This window comes from Mauremys reevesii, linkage group 3, assembly GCF_016161935.1.
Source record: "Mauremys reevesii isolate NIE-2019 linkage group 3, ASM1616193v1, whole genome shotgun sequence".
In the NCBI taxonomy this organism is placed as follows: domain Eukaryota; kingdom Metazoa; phylum Chordata; order Testudines; family Geoemydidae; genus Mauremys; species Mauremys reevesii.
This window is the reverse complement of record NC_052625.1, coordinates 180729259-180756724: the sequence shown is the minus strand read 5'-3', so window position 1 is coordinate 180756724 and position 27466 is coordinate 180729259. Positions and strand designations below refer to the sequence as shown.

Below are 27466 nucleotides of genomic sequence, written 5' to 3'. Positions count from 1 at the left end.
TTCTTTAAGCAGCTCCTGAACCAGTGCTTCTCTTCAGGCTGCTCCTTCCATGAGCCATCAAAAACTGTAGTTGAGGATAAGGAGACTGGGAGGGTGAGAAACAGTCTGGAAGGGGACAAACAGTCTGGAAGATAAAAGGCCTGGGGGATAGACTGAAAAGGGACTGATGGATACTGGGGAAAGGGAGGGGAGAAATGGAAGGAAGGTGAGTGGCAGAAGGGGAACCAACAAAAAAGGGGAAGAGATGGAAGAATAAGAGAGACGCATCTATAGACTGAATGAGGAAGAGGAAAGATAGGAGTGACACAGACATCATTATTCATCATTTCGCTTACAAGAACACGTGGTCTCAAGTGTTTTTCAGAACATGTAAATGTAAAATAGTTATTGAATGAACCTAAAATCCTGAAAACATCCATCTTACATTGCTGTATGACGAAGGCCAGTGGATTTCATTGTATGGGCTGATGTGAGTATGCTGTGTCTGCAGAGCATAGGGGAAGGAAGTCACATGGAGTGTCAAAATGTTTGGAGCCTCTTTCACCTCTCTGCAGTTCAACAATCTATCAACGAGTCCCACAGATGGTTCCGCTTGAGGATAAAGGCTGTGAACAGCGCTGCAAAAAGAAACCCCAAACTCTCCTAAGTGATTTGTATAAATGTACGCTTGTGACAAATTCATGCGTGTCACCATCTCAAACCTGGACACAAAAGCACAGTGAACCAGCCACAAGGAATTTGGGACTGGATTCTTTGGCCTTACTCTGCTCTCTTTGCACCACTCCAGTGGCACAAAAGAAGGGGAAAGCAAGCCACGTATCTCCTCAGCAGGGAATTCCCTGGCACGGTGGATCACACTGCAGGCTAGGGGCTGTGATGGCAGACTTCCCTCAGCCCCCAGCATACTACACGAGGAGATTGAGAAGGGGCTGGCACCACAGCAATTGCCAACAGCCACGTGGTCCTCTGGGGACTGTAGTCAGGTACCGTCCTCTTTATAACAGCCCTTAATGTGTTTAAAGACCTTGAAGACCTATCAGGTCCCACCTAGTCTCCTTTTCTCAAGACTAAACATGTCCAGTTTTTTTAACCTTTCCTCAGAGGCCAGGTTTTCTAAATTTTTAATTATTTTTGTTGCTCTCCTCCAGACTTTCACCAATTTGTCCACATCTTTCTCAAGTGTGGCACCCAAAACTGGACATGATGCTCCATCTGAGACCTCACCAGTACTGAGTAGAGTAGGATAGTTACGTCTTACATATGACACTCCTGTTATATGCCCAAGAGTGGTATTAGCTTGTTTTGCAACTGCGTCATACTGTTGACTCATATTCAATTTGTGATCCACTATAACAGGGGTAGGCAACCTATGGCACGCGTTCCAAAGGTGGCACACGAGCTGATTTTCAGTGACACTCACAATGCCCGGGTCCTTGCCTCCGCTCCGGGGGGGCTCTGAAGTTTAATTTAATTTTAAATGAAGCGTCTTAAACATTTTAAAAACCTTATTTACTTTACATACAACAATAGTTTAGCTATATATTATACACTTATAGAAAGAGACCACCTAAAAATGTTAACATGTATTACTGGCACGCAAAAGCTTAAATTAGAGTGAATAAATGAAGACTTGGCACACCACTCCTGAAAGGTTGCCAACCCCTGCACTATAACCTCAGTTCCTTTTCAGCAGTACTACTGCCTACCCAGTTATTCCCAATTTGATTTTTCCTTCTTAAGTGAAGTACTTTGCACTTGCTTTTATTAAATTTCATTCTGTTGATTTCAGACCAATTTTTCAATTTGTCAAGATCATTTTGAATTCTAAACCTGTCCTGAAAAGTGCTTGCAACCCCTCCCAGCTTGGTTTCATCTGAAGATTTTGTAAGCATACTCTCCACTCCATTATCCAAGTCATTCATCAAAATATTGACTAGTACTGGACTCTGGACAGACCTCTGGGGAACCCCACTATATATGTCCTCCCAATTTCACAGCAAACCATTGATAACTATTCTTTGAATATAGTTTTTCAACTAGTTGCACATCAACCTTACAGTAATTTCATCTAGACCCATTTTCCTAGTTTACTAAAAGAATGTCATGTGGGATTGTGTCAAAAGCCTTACTAAAATCAAGATATATCAAGTCTACAGCTTCCCCCAATCCACTAAGCCAGTAACCCTGTCAACAAATACATGGGAGGTGTCAGTAAAATAGAACAAATGTGACAATCATATAATACCATCAGGAAAACCCTTTCATGATACATTTGTTCTTGACAAATCCATATTGGCTCTTACTTATGACCCTATTATCCTCTAGGTGCATACAAATTGATTGTTTAATAATTTGCTCCAATATCTTTCCAGGTGTCAAAGTTAGGCTGACTGGTCTAATTCCCAGGGTCATTTTTGTTCCCCCTTTTAAAGGTAAGTGCTATGTCTTCCTTCCTCTAGTCCTCTGGGATCTCACCCATTCTCCAATAAATTATGATTGGTATAATAAGCTGGTAGGGAAACTGAATTTCACTTTTGTGAAAATTTTCAATGTTTTGGAAAAATGTTCATCCTGAATCAGGACAAACTGTCAAAACCTTGGCATTCCTTACAGAAGTGAAATGCCATCTTTTTTATTTTAGAAACACTGACACATTCCTGCAGTGAGAGCGTTTTGGTATTTCTGAAATGCAATATGCCCTCTGATTCTGAAGTCCCCCGCCAGGCACGTTGCTAAAGAGCTGGGAGCCCAGGTTCCCCAAGGAGCTGGGGATGTGGGTGGGTGACCTGGCAGAAACCACAGAACATTCTGATTTTGACAAGATTGGCATTTTTCAACTGAAAAAAAACATATCATCAGAAAAGTTTCCAACTTGCTCTAGTAATAAGCAGCTAGCACATCATACCAACTGCCCGGCCACTGTGGAGTTTCTGCAGGCACTGTAGCAGAGGGGCATTTGAAAGAGGGATGTGAGGGTTGATATTGTGGTGACTTTACACATATTTACACAGAGTTCCTCCAATACATAAAGGGACAGCCTGAAAGAGTGCATGAAGGTACTTGTGGAAAAATGTAACTGATGGACAATGAAGGCTGGCATTGATGGCTCAATAAAGCATAAGAGATGATAGGCAGGGTGCAGATAGATCACCAAGGGCCTTAAAAGGAAGTGTTTATGTTTGATGCATAGAAAGGCAAAGCAAGTGGAGGGATGCATACAGAGAGGTGACATAGATGAAGCAATGATCCAAGAATACAAACAATAACAACAATAATTAATAATAATCTCTCTAAAAATGGCCTAAGAATGAAGCTGTTCTTACCTCACAAGATCCCAGTGTGCATGATCATGGATAAGTACAAACAGTGTATGTGGATTCTGCATAGAGTTTTGCAAAAACACTTTAAATTTAGTCTGGGCCTCTGCATCCAGCTTCACAACATATTGTTCCATCCTCTGCTTTGTAAGGTGCTCCTTTTCTAAGCCAAGTTCTAATAAAACACCTAAAGAAATGGAACAGGGGTCAGATGCGGCTAACAATTTCCTGAACATATATAAAATAAATCTAGCTAATAATGAGCACCTGAATGCCAGAGGTGAAAGAGTGTCTGCTGATATGTCACTTCGGAGGGAGGAACACAAATCAGAAAATCAACTTTCTCAAAGGAACCCAAATCAAGATTTTGAGTGCTGGAGTCAGCAATTGAGCAAACGTGAGACAGCAATTTCTGAGCCACCGCTAGCTGGAATGGACGAATCTGATGCCGTTCAACATTATAACCTGGAAAGAGGCAAAAATCTGTTCAGCTGAATGACTGAAGCCTAATATTATACAAACTCTCCCTAAAGTCTGGACATCTTTAAAGTAGCTTGCTTATTGAGTTAGGACTCTGCTTTCATAAAAGCTAAAGGGGCATCCAAAAAACCTTTGTGAAATTGGGTATTTGCATAATTGTGGACCACCATCTTTTAATCCTATGAGTCTCAAACTCCTCAGGGCTGAAGCTCAGCTGCTGCAGAGTTAAGGTCCAACCTTAAGGTTGAGAGATGAGGAGATACACAGGAAGGAAGTGGAACTTTCAACCATGCAAACCTGGAGGACCGAAACAAGAGGAGTTTCTATTAACCTGAGTTTGAGACTCTGCAAAAGGATAAGGCTCTGCCCACATGGATCCAACTGCAGGATTAGGGCCTTAGTTTGTCTTGAAGGAGAGACACCCTCCTCTGCTACATCTTCAGACACCTTTATTACTTACTTGTGCACACAGCTGCTCCAGTTATATCCAATGCCGTTGGCTTATTCACTGAAGTAGAAAGAGATGAAGACCTCTGGCCTTGATTTTCTTGATAAAACTTGTCCAGCAGAACCTCAGTGTCACCATCTACCACATTGAAAGGACAGTGGATATTAGTATCCATGGTACATAATTAAACTCTTCTCTGAATGGCTCCCATAGTCATAACAGAACCAAATCAACACCCAGGGCAAAGAAACTATGGGCCAGTTTCTCCTCTCACTTCTACCAGTGTAAATCAGGACTAACCTCATTGAAGTCAATAGAATTACACCAATAGAAAATGAATGTAAGAGACAGGAGAACCAGGCCATATGTTAATGGAACCTAGGTCAATTAAATTTCTGTGTCATCCCACAGGAAAAGGATAGGCAGGTCCCAGCCATAGTGTAAGGGATAAATTTAAAAATAAAAGAATGTAATTAGATAAGATTCCCTGCAAAGCACAAGACTTAATACAATGTTAAATTAAAAAAATCAGACAATCCCTAGCTCTTCTATACTGTGTTTTTCATGTGAAGATATGAATGTGCTTAATAAAGGATGTCAGTATCATTAAATCCACTTTACAGATGGGGAAACTGAGGCAGGGAGTGGTGAAGCGACTTGCCCAAGGTTATCCAGCAGTACAGTGAGAAATAGAACCCAGGTCTTAAAAGTCCCAGTCCAGAGCTTTAGCCCTTCCTCCCTATTTAGGCAGTGTGGCCAAATGGATAGAGAGCCATAGTAGACTAAAAAATGGAATACTCAGAAACAAGGGAGCACAACAGAAGTAAGGCTGTACACTCAATCTTAACTAATGTCTTAAAATATGCTTTCTTTTTATATCATTGTAATTTATTTGTTAAATAAAATATAAAGCAAACCTGAATTGCTTATAAACCTTACTTTTAGTTCAGTCACTACAGACTTAGTTTGATTTCTAAATCCTAGTGAGTGATATTTACAAAACAAGTTCTGCAGCTCCTGTAAGCCTGCAATATGGACTTCTCTAGCTATACATAAGGCAGAAAACAGACATATTTTACTGAATAGTGCCACTGTATTTCACAGTATATCCATCCATATAAGGATCCTCCTTACAACCTGTTCGGTCTTGTTGAAAGATATACAGGACACAGTGTTAGCACTGAGTACTCAGTTTGCTCAGCACTTGTGCAGAGACACATTAGTACACCCGGAGTGAGCTAAACATGGTCAGGCTCTAGATTCTTAACTGCAATCTAGTGAGTGAACATGACGTGCATGGAAGCTATTCTGAGGATTTTCAGTTACTCTTACTGCCCAAGGAAAAGAAGCACCTGAGTACTTGTGAGAGTCATCTTTAACAGAAAATGGGGGCAGAGGCAGCCTCCGATATAGAAATGTGTCCGACAGTTCTAAGAAAACAGAATCATTCTCAAATGGCTAGTTGATGGCTTGTGACTAGAGCTAGGCGAAAAATTTTTGGCAAATAGTAAATTTGCTAAAAAAAATGCATTTCTCGAGGCACTTAAATTATTCACAAATTCAGGTCAAATTTGGCAAATAGTTTTGGCCAAAAAAAAAAAAAAAAACCTTCACAAACTTTTTTGAAAAAAATCAAAAAACAGTTCATACTGACCATTTCAAAACAAATTCGACTTTTTGTTTCAAAATGACTTTGAAATTTAGCTATATTTACTTTTTAAAAAGAAAAAGGAGAAAAATCACCAAAAATGAAAAAAGGAAAAACCAAAACCATTCAATTTTATTTCTTTTTTCATTTCATTTTTTCAATCTAAAATTATGTTTTTCTTGTTTGTCTATTTTTTGGTTTTTGTTTCAGTGAGAAAACACAAAATAATTAATTTCAAACCATTTTTTTTGGTTAAGCCCCCAAACCAAAAAAATCCCTCATTCACTCAGCTCTGCTCATGACATACGCTGGGCACACTTTTCTTGCCAGCTCCCCTGCCTGCAGCACCAGTTCCCCTCCATTTACTTCACCTTATGGATTGCAAGTGGAATGGAGCCATGATCAGCAGCCCTACTGGTGACTCGGTACTACTCTCTCTCATTTAGTGGGCTCAGGATTGAGTGCATGCTGAGGTGTAGAAGGGGAGTACTCAAATTCTCCTCTTAATCTGAGCATGTTCATTAGTATCAACAGAAATTATGTGGATGCATCAAATGCATTCACCCATCAATGTGTCTGTCCTGCGCAGTCAGAAATAGAACACAACTATACATTCATGCATTTTTATTACAATATAGGCATTTATAAATTGACGCATTCCAGGAGAATTTCTTAAGGAGAGACCAAATGTACGTTCCCAGATCTTCCTTGTCTCGTTTGTACGTATTCTTATTATATACCCTGTTCCTGAAAAGTGATGAGCTCCTGCAATTGCCACTGACTTACAAAGATCAGGCTCTTAGAACTGTGTTTATTTATGGCATGTTATGTACCTGGACAAAGGGTGCTAAAAAAAGAGCCCAATGTTTCCACTTTCCCAGTAACTAGTTGATAGTTAACTTCTTTCTGATACTCTGCTGGGGTAAGCATGCTCTCAGACAGTACTCGTGCCTGGTACTTCCCTAAAAGACAAAAAATAAGCTCTTTTTAATTTGAATTTCAATTTTGAATTCAGTTCAAATTAAAATCAAAATTCTCTACTTAATTGATAAAATAACTATAACAATACCTATCGAAAGGCATATTCCCCCAAAACAAAAGTAACAGAAATCAGCATCTTTCTCTCCCACCTCCCCAAATAAACAGTTTTATGCTTCCCCGTCTATTTGTCTTTTGTCTCAGGAAGTATGTTTGCAAAGCAATATATGGAAACGACTGTACAAAAACAGTCTTGGATTTGTCATTCATCTGAGCCATACTGCTTTCAAAATGAACCCTTAGATCTTAGTTATTTCATTGACATTCAGACCCATTATTCTGAGTAAAGCTGTAGAGTGCCAAGAATTCTTGCCAACAGTATCAGCATAGCCTATACAGGACATCGGCTGTCTTCGGGAGAACACAAAGAAAAAACATCCTTGTGAAACTAAGAACATGCTCAAACCTCTCCTTAGTGGAGATATTCCAGTCAAACACAGAAGTAGGACCGTATAACTACATTTTCAATGTGACTTCAACCCAACCTCAAAATTTGCATGTGCACTGGTGTGCATGCACAAAACCCTCCTTTGCATCCACCAACAGGCAAAGTTAGCAAGTAGCATGGGTAAGGGCACCCATACACAAGCAAGGGTGTGCAAGGGCATGCAAGCAAGTTAACCCAACTAACTTTTCAGAACAGAAAATGATGGAATTTTCCAGGCTTGTCCCAAGATTTTTCCCTATGGATCTCACCTGTTACCGCAATGCAGGAATCTAATGCTCTGTTTCTGCAAGCACATATGATCACCACATAGTTCGTCTTCACTAGCTTCCCTTCAATGAGCAACTTAAACATTTCTGAAAGTCCCTCTGCAAGAGAGTAACTGCACTCGATGATATGGACGCTGTCATTGCAAGAGCTGGCTGCCAGCCCTGCTAGCCAGGGAAGCTGGGCCGATGTCATTGGTGCAATCTGGCTGGGAACCGGAGGGAAAGCCTGTGGAATGGCCTGTTGATACTGACGGATTTCAGAGAGGTGCGACTCCCGCCACGAGCGCATGAATATTTGTTCCAAATCCTCAATCAAAGGGACCTGGTCTGGAGCTAAAGAAACATCAGCATTAGAGGCCCATTATAAATCACTTGCAAATGATGTCAAACTAAAAATCAAGCCCCTCCCCTCTGAAAAATACAGCAAATTAAAATCCTTTGAGGACTGATTTTTCTCTGGTTTTACACACACAACTCCATTGTCTTCACTGGTGTTACAGATTGTTTACATCAGAATCAGGCCCTTTGCCCATATAAAAGATTTAGGGCCAGATTCCGGTCCACATTGCAGCCCCTTTGTGTCACCATGTAAAGCTTCCCTAACTGGAAGCAGAACATTCCCTCAGCACTGGGGAATCCCTAATTGGCTAAGATTACACTGACACTCTTCCAGCATCCCACCGGTGTACGGGGTGTATCAGGGCATGGCTTGGTGGGGAAGGGAGGGCATGGCTAGTGTTTGAGAGATGTTATGCTCAGTGTAAGTTAAAGCAAATCTCAGCACAGTTTAAAGTCAGGCCTCAGCAGCCCTAGCAGTCAGCGGGAGCAAATCTGCCATATAGCCACTTTTGTTCCATCCTTGGTTCCTACACAGAGCAGACGTCTGCTGGACCCAAACATCCGGGTTCTTTAGCATTTCAACAATGACTTTTTGGACCACTGCTGGAATGCAAAATGGATATTTCATTGATTTTAAAGCCAGAAAGGATAATTATGATCAACTAGTATGACATTCTATATATGGAGTATAAGGTGGATAGAAAGCTGGCTAGATCATCGGGCTCAACAGGTAGTGATCAATGGCTCCATGTCTAGTTGGCAGCCGGTATCAAGCGGAGTGCCCCAAGGGTCGGTCATGGGGCTGGTTTTGTTCAATATCTTTATTAATGATCTGGAGGACGGCGTGGATTGCACCCTCAGTAAATTTGCAGATGACACTAAACTGGGAGGAGTGGTAGATATGCTGGAGGGTAGGGTTAGGATACAGAGGGACCTAGACAAATTGGAGGATTGGGCCAAAAGAAATCTGATGAGGTTCAACAATGACAAATGCAGAGTCCTGCACTTAGGACAGAAGAATCCCATACACTGCTACAGACTAGGGACCAAGTGGCTAGGCAGCAGTTTTGCAGAAAGGGACCTGGGAGTTACAGTGGATGAGAAGCTGGAGATGAGTCAACAGTGTGCCCTTGCTGCCAAGAAGTCTAACGGCATTTTGGGCTGTATAAGTAGGGGCATTGCCAGCAGATTGAGGGATGTGATCATTACCCTCATTCAGCACTGGCAAGGCCTCATCTGGAGTAGTGTGTCCAGTTTTGGGCCCACACTACAAGAAGGATGTGGAAAAATTGGAAAGAGTCCAGCAAAGGGCAACAAAAATGATTAGGGGGCTGGAGCACATGACTTATGCAGAGAGGCTGAAGGAATTGGGATTATTTAGTCTGCAGAAGAGAAGAATGAGAGGGGATTTGATAGTTGCTTTCAACTACCTGAAAGGGGGTTCCAAAGAGGATGGACCTAAACCATTCTGAGTGTTACCAGATGACGGAACAAGGAGTAATGGTCTCAAGTTGCAGTGGAGGAGGTTTAGGTTGGATATTAGGAAAAACTTTTTCACTAGGAGGATTGTGAAACACTGGAATGGGTTACCTAGGAAGGTGGTGAAATATCCTTCCTTAGAGGTTTTTAAGGTCAGGCTTGACAATGCCCTGTCTGGGATGATTTAGTTGGGGATTGGTCCTGCTTTGAGCAGGGGGTTGCACTAGATCAGGAGCCGGCAACCTCTGGCACACGGCTTGCCAGGGTAAGCCGGGCCAGTTTGTTTACCTGCCACGTCGGCAGGTTCGGCCGATCGCGGCTCCCACTGCCACAGTTTGCCGTCCCAGGCCAATGGAGGTGGCGGGAAGCCGCAGCCAGCACATGTCTCAGCCCGCACCACTTCCCGCAGCCCCCATTGGCCTAGGACAGTGAACCGTGGCCGGTGGGAACCGCGGTCAGCCAAACCTGCCGACACGGCAGGTAAACAAACTGGCCCGGCCCGCCAGGGTGCTTACCCTGGTGAGCCACGTTCCAGAGGTTGCCAACCCCTGCACTAGATGACCTCCTGAGGTCCCTTCCAACCCTGATATTCTATGATTCTATGATAACACAGGCGACAGAACTCCACCCAGTGATTCCACCCAGCCCAACAGATGTCATTGAACTAGAGTACATCTTTCCCAAAGATATCCAATCCTGATTTAAGAGTCCATGAACATTTTTGGCAGTCCTGATTTTAACGGGAGATAGAACTTACTAAGGACTTAATCCCAGGGGAACTGCAGATGCTTAGCACGTCTCAGTATTTGGCCCTACATTTTTTTAAGATCCAGCAATCAGCTCTTTCACTACAGCAGGAGCTCCTTTAGTTAATCTAAAAAGCACCTAGTCTAAGAAATCTTAGTCTTCACTCACCAATTGCAAAATGTAATAATTCTAGTCCAAGATTCTACACAGGTGTAAAAAAAACTCACCTAGTTGAACAAGATAATAGACAGTTAGTAAAAGCTGCATTTCCTCTGAAATAGGCTGTATTGTAGAAGCACCATACTGTTCATAAGCCCTAGATATGGACTGCGAATTTCTGTAGCAGGTGTACAAAAGAGGACTGACTATAATGTCATTAAGGTTCCCACAAAGATAAGGGAAGTTCCCATGACCTGTAATATAAACAATATTTGCACTTGTCAGATAAACTCAATTTAATAATTCACTATGCAGCCATCAAACAGGTCACTAACACTTTAAATGGTAATAGCTCAAATAATATTTCAGCGCTCGGGGGAGTCAGCGAAAGAGATTAAAAGCAGTAGGTGATGCCATATGTAACACCCTGGCTCCATGTGTTGTGTCCCCATAATGACTAGTTCTATTCTAGATAGCTGCTATACTGTGATCATCACCACAGAAGCCAAGTGCCTTGCAGGAGCACATTAAGCAATGTAAATAACATCGGCCATGTGTGCTGTGGTTCATTCTCTCATCTCTTCCAAGGGGAACAACTGTGTGTGGAGTGGTTTGTTTTGGTAGAGTTTTCTGTTTGGTTGGATTTTGCTGGGGGAGGGGTTGTTGGGGTTTTTTGTACATGCTGTTTTGTGTTTAGTTAGAGAAGGCCAGTCAAAGTGCACCTTGCATTTGGAGTGGACGGTGATGAGGTTTGTGATGGTCCTTAGTTCCTGTGGGAGATCATTCCACAGTCTCAGACCAGCCTCCAACAAAGCTCTATCACCTGCACAGATGAGCTTTACCCTAGCTCCCCCATACCAGATGAGCAGAGAAGTCAACCATGGTCTTCATCCCAGAGCTTTAGGTGATCTTCCTGATATACTGGGCACAAGCTACTGAGCACCTTAAAGATCAGGACTGAGAACGTTCCACGTAGAGATTAAGAAATTAAGGGTATTAGCAGCTAATGGAGGTAGCTTAAGTGCTAGATGCCTTTATTTTAGAGGCTGAAAGTCCTAGGTTCAATCCCTACTGAGGGGAGCAAAGTTGTTACAAAGTGAAGTCCCATAAGCAGAACAGAACTGTTGATTTCAGATGCTCAGAAGGAGCTTCCCCTGAGAGAAGAGTATTGCACATTGACTTAGGGCTTGTCTATACAGTGCGCTGGTGAGCAACACACTAGTGTGCACTTACTGTGTGGACCCTTGCGCACACTCAGGGTTCCTTAGTGTGTGCTGATGTAGTCCCATTTCAAACAGTACTGCATCAATGCACACTAGGGAACTTTCAGTGTGTGCCAGCAGGGTCCACATGGACTTAGTGTGTGACACACTGGTGTGCACTACATTTTACATCCCAGCTGGTGTTTACTAACTCTAAAGCTATGTCTACACAGCAGTTAAACACCTGCGGCTGGCTCACGTCAGCTGGCTCTAGCTACGGGACTGTTGAACTGCAATGCAAACATTCAGGCACTGGCTGGAGCCCAAACTCTGGGACCCCACGAGGGGGTAAGGTCCAAGAGTCCGGGTTCCAGCCCGAGCCTGAACATCTACACAGCAATTTTTAGTCCTGGAGCACAAGCCCCACAAGCCCAAGTCAGCTGACCTGGGCCAGCCGTGGCCATACCATGAGTCTTTTATTCCAGTGTAGATGTACCCCAGGTGTATCATGGCTGCTCCCCAAAGATGATAACACCCTACTACTTAGCCAGCATTTTACATGAATAGACTGTGTGAGCTTTACATCTGTCCCTCACAATGCACCAAAGCTGCAATGCTTTCTAATACTCCCCCATCCCAACCCAAAGACTACAGGTGTTCCTAAAGTACCTGATAGAACTGTGATGTAGATAATGTCTACTTTAGTCTAGACTGAGATGTAAACACAGAGTACCCATCACAAATTTAAATTTACAAAGGCCAAAGCACTAATTTATGGCCTTACACTCCTTAATTGTTGACCAATCTTGTTCCTATTGCATTAAATGGGAATTAAGCATTTGATTTGCATGGGAGCAGGATTACAACCTTGAGCTCTTTGGAGCTTTGCTTTTTGTTTTAGGGTTTTTTTGGGGGGGTGGGTTGATTGTTTGGGTTTTTGGGTTATTTCTTATAATTATCAAGATAGTTAATTAATGTTTGCACATGTAAAATCCTATACAAGTTTGCTCTCAAAATACATTAAATTGCCTTTGAGCCTGTGTCCAGTGTGTTTAAAGTTTCTTCCCTAAATTATAAAAGCAGGCCAATATCTTTGCATGTTTCTTACACACATGGATAGTTTTTTTACCTTTAAATATAACTGGTTTTGCTTTACATATTTTCAGCAAGTTATCAGGAACAGAAACTGGTTCTCCAGAGGCCACCACTGGAGAAGAGACTGGTCCCACCAGAGTAGAATGTGTCAAACATGATAGGCCTCCCACATCTAAGAATTAATTCATAATGTTAATACAATCAAGTAATAATCATATTGATGCAAATAAATTTTCTTGATGAAGAGTATTAAACACCAACAGCATTTGCATTCAAGATCAATGTTCCCATTCTTTTTACAACTACAAAACAAATGACTCATGAAATGCTAATAAAGCCTATATTTATTATGTTGGCTTCCTTGGAGGAGTAATTACATTTCCAAGCCCTTGAGTATCACACATGTCTAAAGATTGCAAAATGAGCATAAAAAACAACATGCTGGCACGAGTTCAATAATATGGACAGGCGTGGCTTTATCAACAGCAAACATGTATGATCTGCATTTTTCCACTATAGTAACATATTCAGGGATTCCAAGGGAATGTTCTTGCTATAAATACCTAGAGAGGGAAATTAAAAATCACCAAAATGTATCATTTTTTTCAATGTCCCATTTTTGACAGCAGTCATACTCCAAATAACAGGAGATAAAAAGACTATTTCAAAGAAAGCTAGTAGATTACAAGACTGATTTCAAAGCAGTTAGATGCTGAGTCACTTTTCAAAATCATCTGAGGCACCTAGATGGATCTTTAGGCTCCTAAATACCTTGTGAAATCTCACCCATCACTCATTATCTTTTAGACAAAACAATTCAACTAACTTACCATTTTTATTTCTATTTGGAGTCTGCAGGTTAGGCTGCAAGTTCCAAGTTTCAGTCGATGATGGCGACTCTGGAGACCATCCCTTGTGGCGCTTTTTAGGAGGCCCTGGATTTGTTAAAGTGCCTGGGTAATATTAATACATCAAAAAATTATTAATATGCAAAATGGAGAAATATTTTTAACTTGTTAAATCACATACATGACAGTCCAACATGATTTTTGATAGACAAGCCCTATATACAAGTTAATTATTGTATTAGTTTGCATCAAACATGCACACAGACTCACTAGTCTGTATATGACCTTTATTTTACTGTACTGTGTTACACCTTAATAATTTCAACTCTCCAGGGCAGTGACGTGTGATTCATGGTAGCACAGTTCATCTATTTTACAGGACTGTGAGTTCTGGGAAAACGATACTAGTATAGCATTGATTAATATGTTCTTACCCTGGAAGCCAAGAACATATATGTTTTATTCCTTGTATGTCCAGATACAACACTCAAAATGAGCAGATTTAGCAATTAGGAGACATTGGATAAAATTTGGCAAAGTGCATTCAGGGACTTAGGAATCTAAATCCCATTGAAACATTATGGTACTTAGGAGCTTTTGAAAACACTACCCACCATCATTATTTTTGCCGCCCCATACTGGTTATCAGCTCTATTCCTCTGATATTCAAGGTTGGCAGCTGTAGAGACTCAGCAGCTGGCTCCGGCACCTGTTTGTACTACCAATCACCATGCTGAGCCACATTTCTGCTGAAGTTACTGGTCTTTGATTTCTTGTGTTTTCCTGTGCATTTCTGCAAATTTCCAGAATGGTGAACTTGCACTGTTACCAGTGGGCATTTCTGACCAGTGGATGTTAAGGGTTTTCTAGGTTTTACTCAGAATCTTGTAAGACTGAGCTCTTAGTCTCACCCTACCTTAATATGCCAAGGTACCAGCACATCTATTCGCACTGTCAAGGCTATCTTGACAACAGAATGGTTATTCCCATGAATACTTCAAAATCTGAGTTTGAGTCTTATAGATTAAAAAAAAAAGGTTATGACATTTTCTTTGTAAAAGGTACCATACAAAAATAAACTACAACATATGTGTGGAACTAGCATGCCTTCAGATCTGGAATAAAGTTATTCACTTGAAGATTCATCATAGAGCTAGTATCTACTAAAAAGTTGGACTTTTGTCCTTTATATTTTCCCCACATGAGGGCAATATATGGCCATTTGTTCTACTTTCAATTACTTATCTTTCCAGCATAATCCACAGCAGAAGGCACAAATTTCAAGAAGAGCAAATCAATATAATGTACTTATTTTTTGCAAATCCCCAAATCCTGCCAGGTCTCACATGGGTTATGTAATTCACTGACATCTGATGGTTTTCTTTGTGAAATGAGAAGGTGAGATCAGTCCATTTTCTAATAAGCAAGTGCCCATCCACTTAGAGAGGCAAAGTGGTCAAGGACTGAGTGGGCATGGAAACTGAACTGGGATGCGACATGCTGGCAGTGCAATTCAGTGAAGATTACCTAAAATTAACCTCAAATCTGACTTTGGCTATTATATGGCTATTAAGAGTTTTCTGCCCAAACAGCAGCTCCATGGTGCTCATACAGAAAAGTTTGGCAATCACAGATCAGACAGAACCATGCTGGACACAGTGGTGAGCTGGAGCCGGTTCCCACCGGTTCGCGGGAACCGGTTGTTAAATTGAGAAGCCCTTTTAGAACCGTTTGTCCTGCAAGGGACAACTGGTTCGAAAAGTATCAGAGGGGTAGCCGTGTTAGTCTGGATCTGTAAAAGCAGCAAAGAATCCAACGAAGTGGGTATTCACCCACGAAAGCTCATGCTCCAAAACGTCTGTTAGTCTATAAGGTGCCACAGGATACTTTGCTGCTGGTTCAAAAAGGGCTTTTAAATTTAACAAAAGCCCCAGCAACTCCCTGCCCTTCCCCTGGCCCCAGCTCACCTCACTCCACCTCTGCCTCCTCCCCTGAAGACTCCCCCAGCTTCTCCTCTCCCTCCCCGGCTTCCCCTGAATCAGCTGTTTGCGCGGGAAGCCTGGAAGGGCTGAGAAGGAAGCAGCGGCTTCCCGCAGGTGAGCTGGGGTGGGGGGGCAGGGCACAAGGAGCCCGACCCTGTCCCCGGGTGGCACAGCTCCAGCCCAGCCCTGACCTCAGCCGGCCAGCTGGGCGGTGCAGCTCCGGCCCAGCCCCGACCTCGGCCGGCCGGCCAGTGCAGCTCAGCTCCTGGGCCCAGCCCAGCAGGCCGGGCGGCGCGGCTCCGGCCCAGCCCCTGGGCCCGGCCCGGCGGCGCGGCTCCGGCCTGGCCCCGACCAGCAGGCCAGGCGGCGTGGCTCCGGCCTGGCCCCTGGGCCTGGCCAGCTGGGCGCCCCGACTCTGGCCTCGGCCGAGCACCACGGCTCCAGTCCCAACCCCGGCCGAGCGGCCCAGCCCGGCCCAGCCTCCACCTCCAAGCAACGCGGTAAGGGGGCAGGGAGGGGGTGTTGGATAGAGGGCAGGGGAGTTGGGGGGGATTAGTGTTGGGGTGGTCAGAGGGCAGGGAACAGGGGGATTGAATGGGGGCAAGGGTCCCGGAGGGGCAGCCAGAAAGGAGCAGGGGTTGGATTGGGCGGTGGGGGCAGCAGGGGCAGGAGTTCCGGGGCAGTCAGGGGACAGAGAGAAGGGGTGGTTGGATGGGGCGGGGGTCCCACGGGGGGCATCAGGAATGAGAGAAGGGGTTGGATGGGGCGGCAGGGGGCAGTCAGGGGACAGGGAAGGGGGTGGATGGGGCAGGGGTCCCTGGGGGGGGCTGTCAAGGAATGTGGGGGGTTGGACGGGGCAGGAGTCCAGGGGGGGTGGGGGTATGATCCCCTCGTGGGGTGAGGAGGAGGGAACCGGTTGTTAATATTTTGGCAGCTCATCACTGGCTGGACAACCATTTAAAAACAATATTGTTCCTGGTGCAGTCCAAAGAGTAATGTGAACAGCGTCTTAAACTCTATAGCTAGATGTCTACGTGGAATGATCTTTCCCAGTGTGGACTGCATTCTTTGATAAGCAGCTTCTGACTGGTCAGAATAAAGCTTTTCCCCAACATTGAATTGATGTATAAAACCTGTTCTGGAGTGACTATAAGAAACTGACACAGACAAATCCTTCCAAGAGTCTGGACACCGAGTAAAGGCTGCTTTCTTTTCAAACTAAAATAAGAGTAAAATGAAATAAAAATAATAAATTACTGTTCTGACTTCTACAGAAGCCATGTCAGAAAATACATAAAACACACCTTGAAAGTTAATAAGGAACAAGAGATTTTATTAACACAATGACTCTTAGGGGAATATTCTGATCCAGAAACAGGAATTTATGCCAAATAGAATACTCCAATTTCCCCTCAAGTAACCAAATCAGAATATACTGTTTAGATTGTTTAAACACAAAGTTCAAAGGTACCTAAGACTGATGGTCTTGTCAGAGCTGGCAGGTTATTTTTCACCAGCTGTTGTTTGGGAGAATCTTTGCCATTGTAAACAGTTGAACCTAATGCTGCTGTTGATGGGAGATGATCAGATATTGTGCCTGCCACAAAAAAAAAAAAGTTATTTTAAATAAATGATTAGAGAGGAAGATCCTCAGATGGTGTAATGAACTGATCAATTGGTCGCTGATTTCAATGGAGCTATGACAATTTACATCAGCTGAGGATCCCCTCATAGTGTTTACCGCACTGAACACAGTGGGCCTAGTTTGGATCTCATATCAGTTTTACAATAGTGTAACTCCACTGACTTCACTGGAGTTACTTGGGGTTTATATGTGGATAATGCCCCAGTCCTGCAATCAGATACACATTCAGCCCATCAGCATGAAGACACCTGCTTCCATTGGAAGCTCATTGCAGGAATGGGCCTTAAAAGAATCAAGCATTGTATCAATACAAATAAACTCAACCAAAATTTTAAGTTTACATTTTTTTCCAAACATATTTTTATTTATCAGGAGTTGACAGTGTCATGTTAATAAATAGGTAGATTTGACTAACCCTAACTCTGTTTATAATTACTTTTACTTTTTCTACATTCATCTTTTGAAAATATACACACATCAGTGATGTCCTGGGGGATTAATGCTTTGTTCTCAATAGACACCAGGTTTCCAAATCTTAACTGTTTAATATATTTGGAGTTCAGGCTTCTCTCTGATAGAGAGAAAAAAAATGTCAGTGGAGTTACTGCAGTTCTCAAAATACAAATAACCTTCACGCTCACAAGACACTACACAGCTGATTTCATTAGGAGGAAATCCAGAGAGATCATTTCACCTTTCATCAGTAAACACCTACCTATTCATCCCAGGAAACGGAAAAGCAAACCTTCAGAAAGTAAATATTTTTAACCATAGAAGATATGGTGTGTTTTTTTAAATATGAAAACCTTGACCTTAATATGTCTGAAATATAAAAAATAAACCAATGTCTTTAATAGCAAAAGAAAAAAACAGAAGCTTTTAACCTAACTTCCATATAACCTCTGCAATAAAGAGAATTCCCACTCAAATCATAAAATGGATCAGAGGAACAAACTGAAATAAACAAACTGATTTCCAAAGCATTTGTGGCTAGATATGCAACAGCTGCAAAATGGTGAAGCCCACCTTACAACAGATGGATCTCAAAGATTTGGCTTGTCCTAGCTATGAAGAAGCTCACTGACTGCAAAAGAGAAACATTTTCTGACCATTAAGCTATTTGTCAACTCTTCATCAATAACTTTGAAAAACCACTTGTAATGAAAAAGCCTTCAAAGAACCATTAACTTTCTTTTTTCAGAGCTATGACATTATTACATCAGTTACTTGATTTAGTTAACCCAGACATCTGCATTTTATTCATTTTGTGCTATGTGTTTCCATTTACACACACACACACACACAAAATAATATTTAGTAACCCAAAGGGTTTTTCTTCTCTAAATTACCTGTTTGTTGAGTCCCAGCCGGAGCATTTGGGTTTGGTGCTGGAACAAGCTCACTTGTGGTGGTTAGCGGGGGACCAGAACTCTCTGGAGGTTGGAACAAAGTGCTTGAACAAGGACCAGATGAAGCCTGTCGGCCTCTGAACTCTAAGAAAACAAGACCCTTCCACTGAGAAGCAATACACAAGCTTTATATTTGTAAATTTAAATTGGGAATTTAGAACATGAACTAATTTGATTCAGTTGCTATGATATTTGGAAAGCGGGCACTAACGGTTTGTCAAACATGCCATCTTTTTATTAGACAATTGCTTTCTACAGCTGCTCTTTAGTAATCACCTAGCTTTAAAGACTCCTTTGTTTATCTGTCTATCTCAGGCTTTTCTCAGACGCCAATCTCTGTGCTATCTAAGCTCTGTAGATGAGAACCAGAGCTCCAACAAGACAGCTTCATTATCTCACCTGCCCCTTTCCAGCAGATTACAGATCCTTTGGTAAGAGCTCCTTGTGCATTCCTGACCAGATAATACTTTAAGTGTTTCTGTTTCTTGGGCTGAGTGGTCAGTTTAAGATTGATGTGATTGGAAAATTCAGTAAAGTAGCAGAAGCCCTTCTTTCCACAGCCAACACAATTGCCAGAGAAACCTGATAAAATAAACAATACAAAAGATCTGGTAAGATAGGTGACAGTAATATGTAGATACATCACTTCCCTGGGATGGTGAGCATTTGTTGTAAATAATTCATCTGATACAAACATTTTCTTACTAAAAAAATTAAGTCAAATCCTCCAAATTGCACTTGGCCATCAGGTTTCCTAAATTAAGGTTCACAGTTAGTAAATACATACCTTGTTTTCATTGTCTATGGTTATACTTTTCATTTCAGACCACTTTCAAAAAATTCCAGATACCTTCATACCCAGGTCATAGAAACGGAAACAGGCATTTTAGGCTTGGTCTACACAACACAGCTTTTAGTGACACAGCTGCATTGCTAAAAGTCAGGCAGTGTAAACGCTGTTTGTCAGCACTTTTGCCGACAAAATACTTCCATCCCCTATGAGCGGGCTTCGTGTTGTCAACAGGAGAGCACTCCCACCGACAACGAGCCGTTTACACTGCCACTTCCCTTGGCAAAACTTTTGTCTTTCAGGGGGGCTTTTTTAAGCACCTGTGATGACAAAAGTTTTGTCATTCAAGTGGCAGTGTAGAGAAAGGCTTAGACTATTAAGGCCCTGACTAGAAAGTACTTAAGCATGTGTTTAAATCTATCCCTATGCAAGACAGCACTGAGCAAGTGCTTAACTTTAAATGTGCACTTAAGCACATTTTTAAAGTGCTTTCCTTATTAGGGTTGCTCTCCTGGGTCAGGGCCTTCAGGAGGAAGTATAGCAAATCCCTCGTGACTTAAGACAGCCTTCCCAAACTCGGGGGCTAGTCTGCATGACCCATCTGCTATATCACAGAATTTGTTTTAAAAACTATTCTTTATCTGTATGATACCAAGGTGCTTGGGGCTGCACGGAGCATGAAGGAGACATGCTCCCTGCTTGTGCCAAAGAGCTCAGGGCCTGATGGGATAGCTGCTCCACACACAGAACTCCCAGGGACTTTGTGCCATTCACTTAAATGGGAATTCCTCACACTGAGAGACCGTAGGATTGAGCCCCAAGGAGCAGGTGTTGTGCTCTATTTGTTATTTAAATATATAACAGCACTCCTTCGGGGGTGGGGGGGAGATTGACACTGATTGGTTAATTTGTACTGTGGTCTGGGATAGCCTTATTTTTCTTGCTACTTTGTAATGTATTTACATAGGAATTGTCATAATGGATCAGACCAGCACTCCGCATAGGCTAGTATAAGAAATGGGCAGTTATAGAACTGGTTCCTATGGACATTTCTTTCTACTCCCTCATCAGTTAATATATGGCTTATGCCCTGAAGAATCAAAGTTTTCCTTTCCTTTCCTTTAATCCTATCTAATGCGCATGTGGATGTGTCACCATCCGCATAAAGATCTAATCCATTTTTTAATCCTAGAATCTTTGCCAGGAAAATCATGGGAAAACTTTCATATGAAGATTGAGAAGACACTCTCATATGAAGACTGAAAAGATTGAGATTGTTTACCTTAGAAAGGAGACAAACAGGAAAGGATGCGATAAATGGACAAAGAATAAGGAATGGTCTAGAGAAGGTAGATCATGAGCTTCTGTTTCCTGTTTAATATTACAAGGAAAAGGGGACATTCAGTGAAATTGAAAGATGGCAAATTAAAAACCAGTTACAAGGAAATTCTTTTTCATTAAATAGGTGATCAAACTGTGGAACTCATTAATACATGATGCCACTGAGGCTAAGAATTTAGCAAGATTCAAAAAAGTGGCTGGACATTTATATAGATAACAAGAATATTCAGAATTATCATAGTTAATGCTAACACATTTTGGAAAGGATATTAAACCTCATACTTCAAGGCTTAAGCCAAAACCTAACTATCAGGATTAGGAAGACACCTAATGTAGGGAGCAGATTATTCCACATCTTTCTAATATGAGGTTGAGTGCACCTTCCTCTCAAGCATCTGGTACTGGCCACTGTTGGAGACAGGATATTGAATTACATGGAGCACAGGTATGATTTAGTATTGAAATTTTCATGGGCCAATATATTGTTGCAATGAGTTCCACAGATTAATTACTCATATGTTAAAACTATTTTCTTTTATCAGTTTTAAATTAGTTACTCTTCAATTTCACTGAATGGCCTTGTTTTCTGGGTTATAAGAGAGTAAATAAGAATGGTTTTACTTTCCATCATTTATTATTTTGAATCCTTCTATCATTTCCATCTGATTCACCTCTCCGCTAAATTGAAGAGTCACACTCTTGCTAAATTCTCTCTATACTGAAGTTTTTTTATGCCTATAATCATTTTCTTAGACCACTTCTGAACTCCTTTCTGGTTTATTTATGTTGAGGTAGGTGCCCATATCTGAACCCATTATTCCAGGTGAGGATGTACCAATTTATATAGCAGCATTATAATATTTTCAGTATTATTTTCTACTCCAGTCTTTATACATCTCCACATTTTTTTTATTTTTTTGCTTTTTGGCCACTGCTGCCCACTGAGCAGGAGCCTTGAGAGCTATCCACAAGTCAGCCCATATCTTTCTTATTCACCCATCCTGTCTGTTAAGAGGTTCAGGGAGGAGTTTAAGATACAACCCCTCCCCCAGCCCCCTGTGGAGTGGCACAGCACTGCACCAACTCTCCTTACAAGGCTACAATTTTGCCTGATCCTGAACCCACTGGAGTCAATAGCAAAACTCTCCTTGGCTTCAATGGATGCAAGGCGAGGATTCCTATTCAATAGGTGATAATAGGGAAGCTTATGTTAATACTTTAAGTCACATCTTTCGCACAAATTAAGTGTTCGAATTAACTGACAATATTTTTGTTTTACTGAGCTAAGGTAAATTAAAAGCACAGCCTCTGAAATATAATGCTCTATAAAACACTTGTTCAGAAGGAGACTACCAGGAAAAGTATTGTTTGCTTTGCTTACAAATCTGATTACTCTCCTCATTAGCCTCGTAATGGCTCAGCAGAATGTATTAAAGGCCAAAATTCATCCTTTGTTGGTCTGGTATCTAAGGGTACTAGGTCTTTTTGCTGGGTATGTGTTGGAGCTAAAGTGAATTGAAATATGACTGTTACATCTCAGGTTCTGGTATATAGGTTAGTAAAGGTCACTATGACTTGTAACACTAGGACAAATTAGCACTCTGCATAAGCCTCCATATTAAACCAGGTATCACAAAACCATCTGTCTAACATAACACAAACATCAACAGTAACAGGAGAAAACCTTCAGTTACTTCAGTAATTAAAGGAAACAGTAAAAGGAACCACAAATAAACCCAATGTGATTAAAGCTGTACAGTGTTACGTGTGTTCTAACCAGATTCAGAGTTCATGAAACCTGGAGAATGAAATCCCCTGTTCATCCACAGAACACAGAAAGCATGGCCAGCAGCAGTGAACTTTTCACTACAGTGACACCTACCCAGATTTTTTTTTAAGCCTGACCATACAGGGGACCATTTCCTACAGCAAGACAGTGTTGTCTGTGCCTGTTCTAGCTGACTGCCAGGCTGCCAAAACTGGTGATAGAAACAGCTGTCCAGTAAGAAGCAGGTCATGGAGCACAAAAATTTTTCATGTGCACCACAGAGCAGCCACTTGGATCAGTTACCAAGATACAGTGCCTGCTCTGTGGTACACTTGAAAAGATTTCGTGCTCCATGACCAGCTTCCTACTAAACTTCCTAAGTCACTCACTTAGATCACTGACCACAACCTGGACCAGACTCAAACTAGCAGAGACTGCACTGAAAGGTTCCATAGCCCCTTAAGAGCCCCATGAGCAATCTCATTTAGCCATGTGAGATCAATTAGGAAACCTAATCTTCACTTAGGGCTCATCTACATTTAAAATGCTAAACAGCACAGCTGCAGCTGTTGCACCGCTGTAGTGCTTCAGTGTAGAGACTACCTATGCCTGCAGGAGCAAGTCTCCCATCAGCATAAGTAACCCACCTTCCCAAGAGGCAGTAGCTAGGTTAACGGAAGAATTCCTTCGTCGACCTAGTGCTGTCTACACCACCAGCTAGGTTGGTATAACTAGGTCTCTCGGGGGTGTGGATTTCTCACAGGGATTTATTGGAACACTGCAAGTACCAACTCCAGCACAAGCAGGCAGGACTGAATTTCCTGCCTGAACTTCCTGCTAACCCATATGTCAGATCAACAACATAATATACAAAACAACACCTTAACACTATGATAAAGATATAGCACCATATACTGGTTGAGTTGCTGTCTACAATGACCATTACAACTTTCCCCCCTCTAGTTAAATAACAGTAACTCCTAGGAACCCAGGTAGTCTGCCATCCATGGGGGTTTCTGTGTTGGTCTGCCCCTATATTCAGTCACTGACATCTCATTCATAGTTGGATCTAGATTATCAGTGACTGCAGGGTTCATGTCCTCTATCTGTTGTACACAGACTGTCTGCTGAAGACAGCCTGTGCTAAGGTCCCAAGAACATCCCAGCAATTCCTCCTCCACAACTGGCCTCCCATTATGAGCCACAGGAACCTGCTAGGGGTACCTCCAAATCCTTTCTGCATCCTTCTGAGATAATTATTGGGTATCCTCAGTATTTGCCTTCCTCTTTCTTTCAATGAATGTGTGCACCAGTTTTTGATGCACTTCAAAGTGGCAAGGTCTTGCTTTTTGTATCAGTAAGGATAAGCTGTTTAAATTCTTAATCACTGTGTAACATCCCCTCCAAAAAGGAGTACTTTGGGGATTTTTTCCAGACTGTTTTTTCCAGTTGCATAGCTACACCTTTTCTCTTTCCTGGATGGGCACAATTTTCCTTTTTTCTGGCATCTTGTATCTGACATGCTCGCTTCCAACTAATCTGTTCCTCTACCTTCTGGAATGCTGTCCTCAGGTCACTGATATAAGACTCCGCCACATCACCCACCTGCATAGAAGCAGGGGGTCTTGCCAGTTTTTGCAGCCTGAACATCAAGTCACAGGGAAGCATGAGTGTGCAGAGTCCAAAAATAACCTCATAGGAGAGTAATGGATAGGTGAGTGCACACTTGTGTTCTATGCAAAGATGACAAAAGGTGACTTAGTAACCCAGTCTCATTGGTTTTCGCTAACAAACTGCCAGTGGTGCACTCTCTCCACGTTCCCATTACTTGCAGGGTGGGCAACTCCAGTCCTCACCTTGGTTATCTGGAGTTGTCAGAAAACCTCCTATAGCAACCATGATTCAAATTCCTTCTCCTGATCACTGCAGATGCAGTTTGTTTCATCAATTCATCTGTAACTGTCTCAGTCCTTTTATCCTTCAGTGGTCACACCACAGCATAAGGTGTCAGACACTATCAGCAAATATCGATTTCCAGCTGGTGTTTCTGACAGAGGGCCTTTCCAAGTCAGTCTGTATGAACACCTAGAGCTTGCTGGGTTAGTGTGCTCCTAATTCTGTCTCTTCTTGCCGGCACTTTCCTTTCCTGACAGGTAAGACATGAAAGTACCCAGTCCTTAACATCTGCAGCCATGCCCAGCCAAAATATCTGTCAGATACACAGCTCAGTGTCTTTTCATACCCCAGATGATCTAGTATCGTTCTCTGTAAGCTTCCTAGCAAAACAATCCTGTTACCATCATACATTAACAAGTTAGTAGCTGGATCAATGGATTCCTGAACTGTGTAGATTTCCCCAGTCTCCTTCAGTAGATAAAATGGTTACTTACCTATAGTAACTTTTATTCTTTGAGATACATTGTGCACATATACATTCAACTGCATATATGTTCCACTGCACACGTAATGTGCACCCAATACACTGGATTCAGAGACTTTTGCCAGTGATACCACTAGGCGGCACATGCGCCCCAGCTCTCCTGGTATGCTGAGCCAGGACCATAAAAGGGCGTGTCTGCCACCTCCCTCTCCATTCCTTCTTGCTAATTGTGAAATTATTGTCTGAAGTAGCAGAGGAGATGGGGCAGTCATTGAATGTATATGTGCACAACACATCTCAAAAAACAAAAGTTACTCTAGGTAAGTAGACCATTTTTCTTCTCGAAGTGATTGTGAACACATATATTCCATTGCAGGTGACTCCGTAGCAGCTCACTTACTGATGGAGGGATTTTGGTTTATCTGAATAGAGATTTGTAAAAACAGCAAAGAATCCTGTGGCACCTTATAGACTAACAGACGTACTGGAGCATGAGCTTTCGTGGGTGAATACCCACTTCATCGGACACAAGTGGGTATTCACCCACGAAAGCTCATGCTCCAATCCGTCTGTTAGTTTATAAGGTGCCACAGGACTCTCTGCTGCTTTTACAGACCCAGACTAACACAGCTACCCCTCTGATACCTGAATAGAGATTGCAATTCCTACTTGCCCAATCTGCCATCGTCCCAAGAGGCCAGAGTGACGGCATAATGTCTGCAAAAGATATGTACAGATGACCATGGTTTTTGATGGTAGACATAAATGTCTCTTAGGCCCAATGAATCACACAGGGCTCCAGCACATTTATGCGCAGAGACACCTCCTAGGGCGACTACAGGTCTTGCGCACAAAGTCAACCAAGGTGGACCCCCAGCTTTTGGTAGACACATCTGTAACCAGAGTCAAAGCTGGCTCAGGAGATAGAAAAGGCAGCTCTTTGCACACATTGTGAGGGTCCAGCCACCAGTCCGGGATTTCAAGCACTCATGCAGCTACATAAATGAGCATGTCCATAGGATGCCTAGTCAGAAGATCAACCAAATGAAGCGAGGCCCATAGACAATGAAGGTGAAGTCTGGCATGCAGAGTTACATATGCGTACGAGGCCATGTGGCCCAGTAGTTGTAGACAGGAATGCACTGCTGTAACGGTATTGGATTTTAGGCCTTCAGAGAAAGTGGACTGAAACCTGACCACCAGAAGACAGGCCATCACAGTTATGGCACTGAGGTCTGCTCCTATGAATGTTATACACTCTATCAGCTGCAACTTTGATTTGTCTAAATTCAGTTTCAGGCTCAGATGAGAGAGCAGCTGTCTGATAATGAGGATGCTGCTGTTGACTTGGATGCTTGAGCTCCACCTAGTAGCCAAATGTGTAGGTAAGGGAAAATTTGGACACCTAAGTGGCACAGGTGGGCCACTACTACCACCCTGCATTTTGTGAAGACCTTTGAGGCGTATAACAGACCAAAGGGGTGCACCATGTACTGGTAGTGGATGTCTCTTGCTATAAAGCAAAGGTACTTTCTGCAGCCAGGATATATTGCCATGTGGAAGTATCCGTCCTGCAAATCGGGAGCAGCATACCAATCTCCTGTTGTCTGCAGTGGCTGATGATTAATGGTCATCAGTTTAACTCCTGCAGTACAAATCTTTTTCCCTTTCAGGACTGGGTATTCACCATAGATCAAACTTATTTCAGCTCCTGAGTCCATACCCACAGCATTGTGATTTTCCAGCTGTTGCTATTAGTTGTAATACTCACTTATAGAATCACAGGAATTTATTGGAATGTTGCAAGTAGCAACTCCAGCACACATAGGCAGGGCATGACTTCCTCCCAAACCCCTCAGATCCCAAACCAGCACATAGTAACGTACAAGACAACAACTTAAAGCTACGGTAAGGCTATAACACCACCTAATGTTGTCGACACTAATCATTTCAGTATGCATGAGAGAGCTGATAAGTGTCTCAGATGCATCTAATATTGACCACTCACTTTGAAAAGGACTCAGAGGCTGCACATTTTAGAACTTCTTTTATTTGAAAAGCCTTTTAAAAATCAAAAGTCTCCTTTCACTACCACCCACCAGCTTCTCAGCACTCTCCTGAGGTCTCCCTGCTGCAAGTTCCCTCCAACACAGCTATCCATATCATGTCCCCCTATTGTTACTCTACTTTCATTGACAGTCAGCTTTGTCCACTTATTTTTCACTAGCATATTTCGGCTATAACTTGAGAACTACAACACAACATGACTTTATGTCAACTATTAAGAGCACCTAAGAAATCCATTATCAGTCAAATATGGATTAGAAGAGGGTCCTGGCGGAGCTGAGAACAGTCAACTAACTGGGAGCCCTTATCTGACTGATAAGACATCCTAAGAGGATCTCATTTTGTTTTCAAGTGTTGATATTGTGCTCAGATATGGTGAAATAAAGATGTCACACATCACTTATATTATCATCATATGGCTAACTCTAGGCTTTAAAAAGCATCATTCGGACCTTATTCATAACCCAATATATGGCAACAGGAATTATGCAGGATGAGAACTCAAACATTTCACTATTCCCTTTCTCTTCGCATGCTTCATTTACATGCCAATGTCTGGAAGCAGCAATT

The 27466-nt window shown here is 42.3% G+C and overlaps 1 protein-coding gene across 10 annotated transcripts in view; it reads right to left on the bottom strand.

Moving 5' to 3' along the window:
- Positions 1-27466, bottom strand: part of GREB1 (growth regulating estrogen receptor binding 1) — a 191611-nt gene that overhangs the window by 43666 nt on the left and 120479 nt on the right. For all 10 annotated transcript variants that reach the window (XR_005596082.1, XR_005596083.1, XM_039529835.1 and 7 more), the window contains 12 exons: positions 18950-19132; positions 18491-18634; positions 16968-17093; positions 13497-13619; positions 12701-12838; positions 10438-10623; positions 7628-7978; positions 6727-6855; positions 4258-4383; positions 3585-3782; positions 3324-3504; positions 425-617 (listed from right to left, as the gene is read on the bottom strand). Coding sequence is in view for 8 of the 10 variants with exons in the window: in XM_039529835.1 (XP_039385769.1) it covers positions 425-617; positions 3324-3504; positions 3585-3782; positions 4258-4383; positions 6727-6855; positions 7628-7978; positions 10438-10623; positions 12701-12838; positions 13497-13619; positions 16968-17093; positions 18491-18634; positions 18950-19132 (2078 nt within the window). In the remaining 2 variants the exon portion in view is untranslated. The remainder of the gene's footprint in view (positions 1-424; positions 618-3323; positions 3505-3584; positions 3783-4257; positions 4384-6726; positions 6856-7627; positions 7979-10437; positions 10624-12700; positions 12839-13496; positions 13620-16967; positions 17094-18490; positions 18635-18949; positions 19133-27466) is intronic.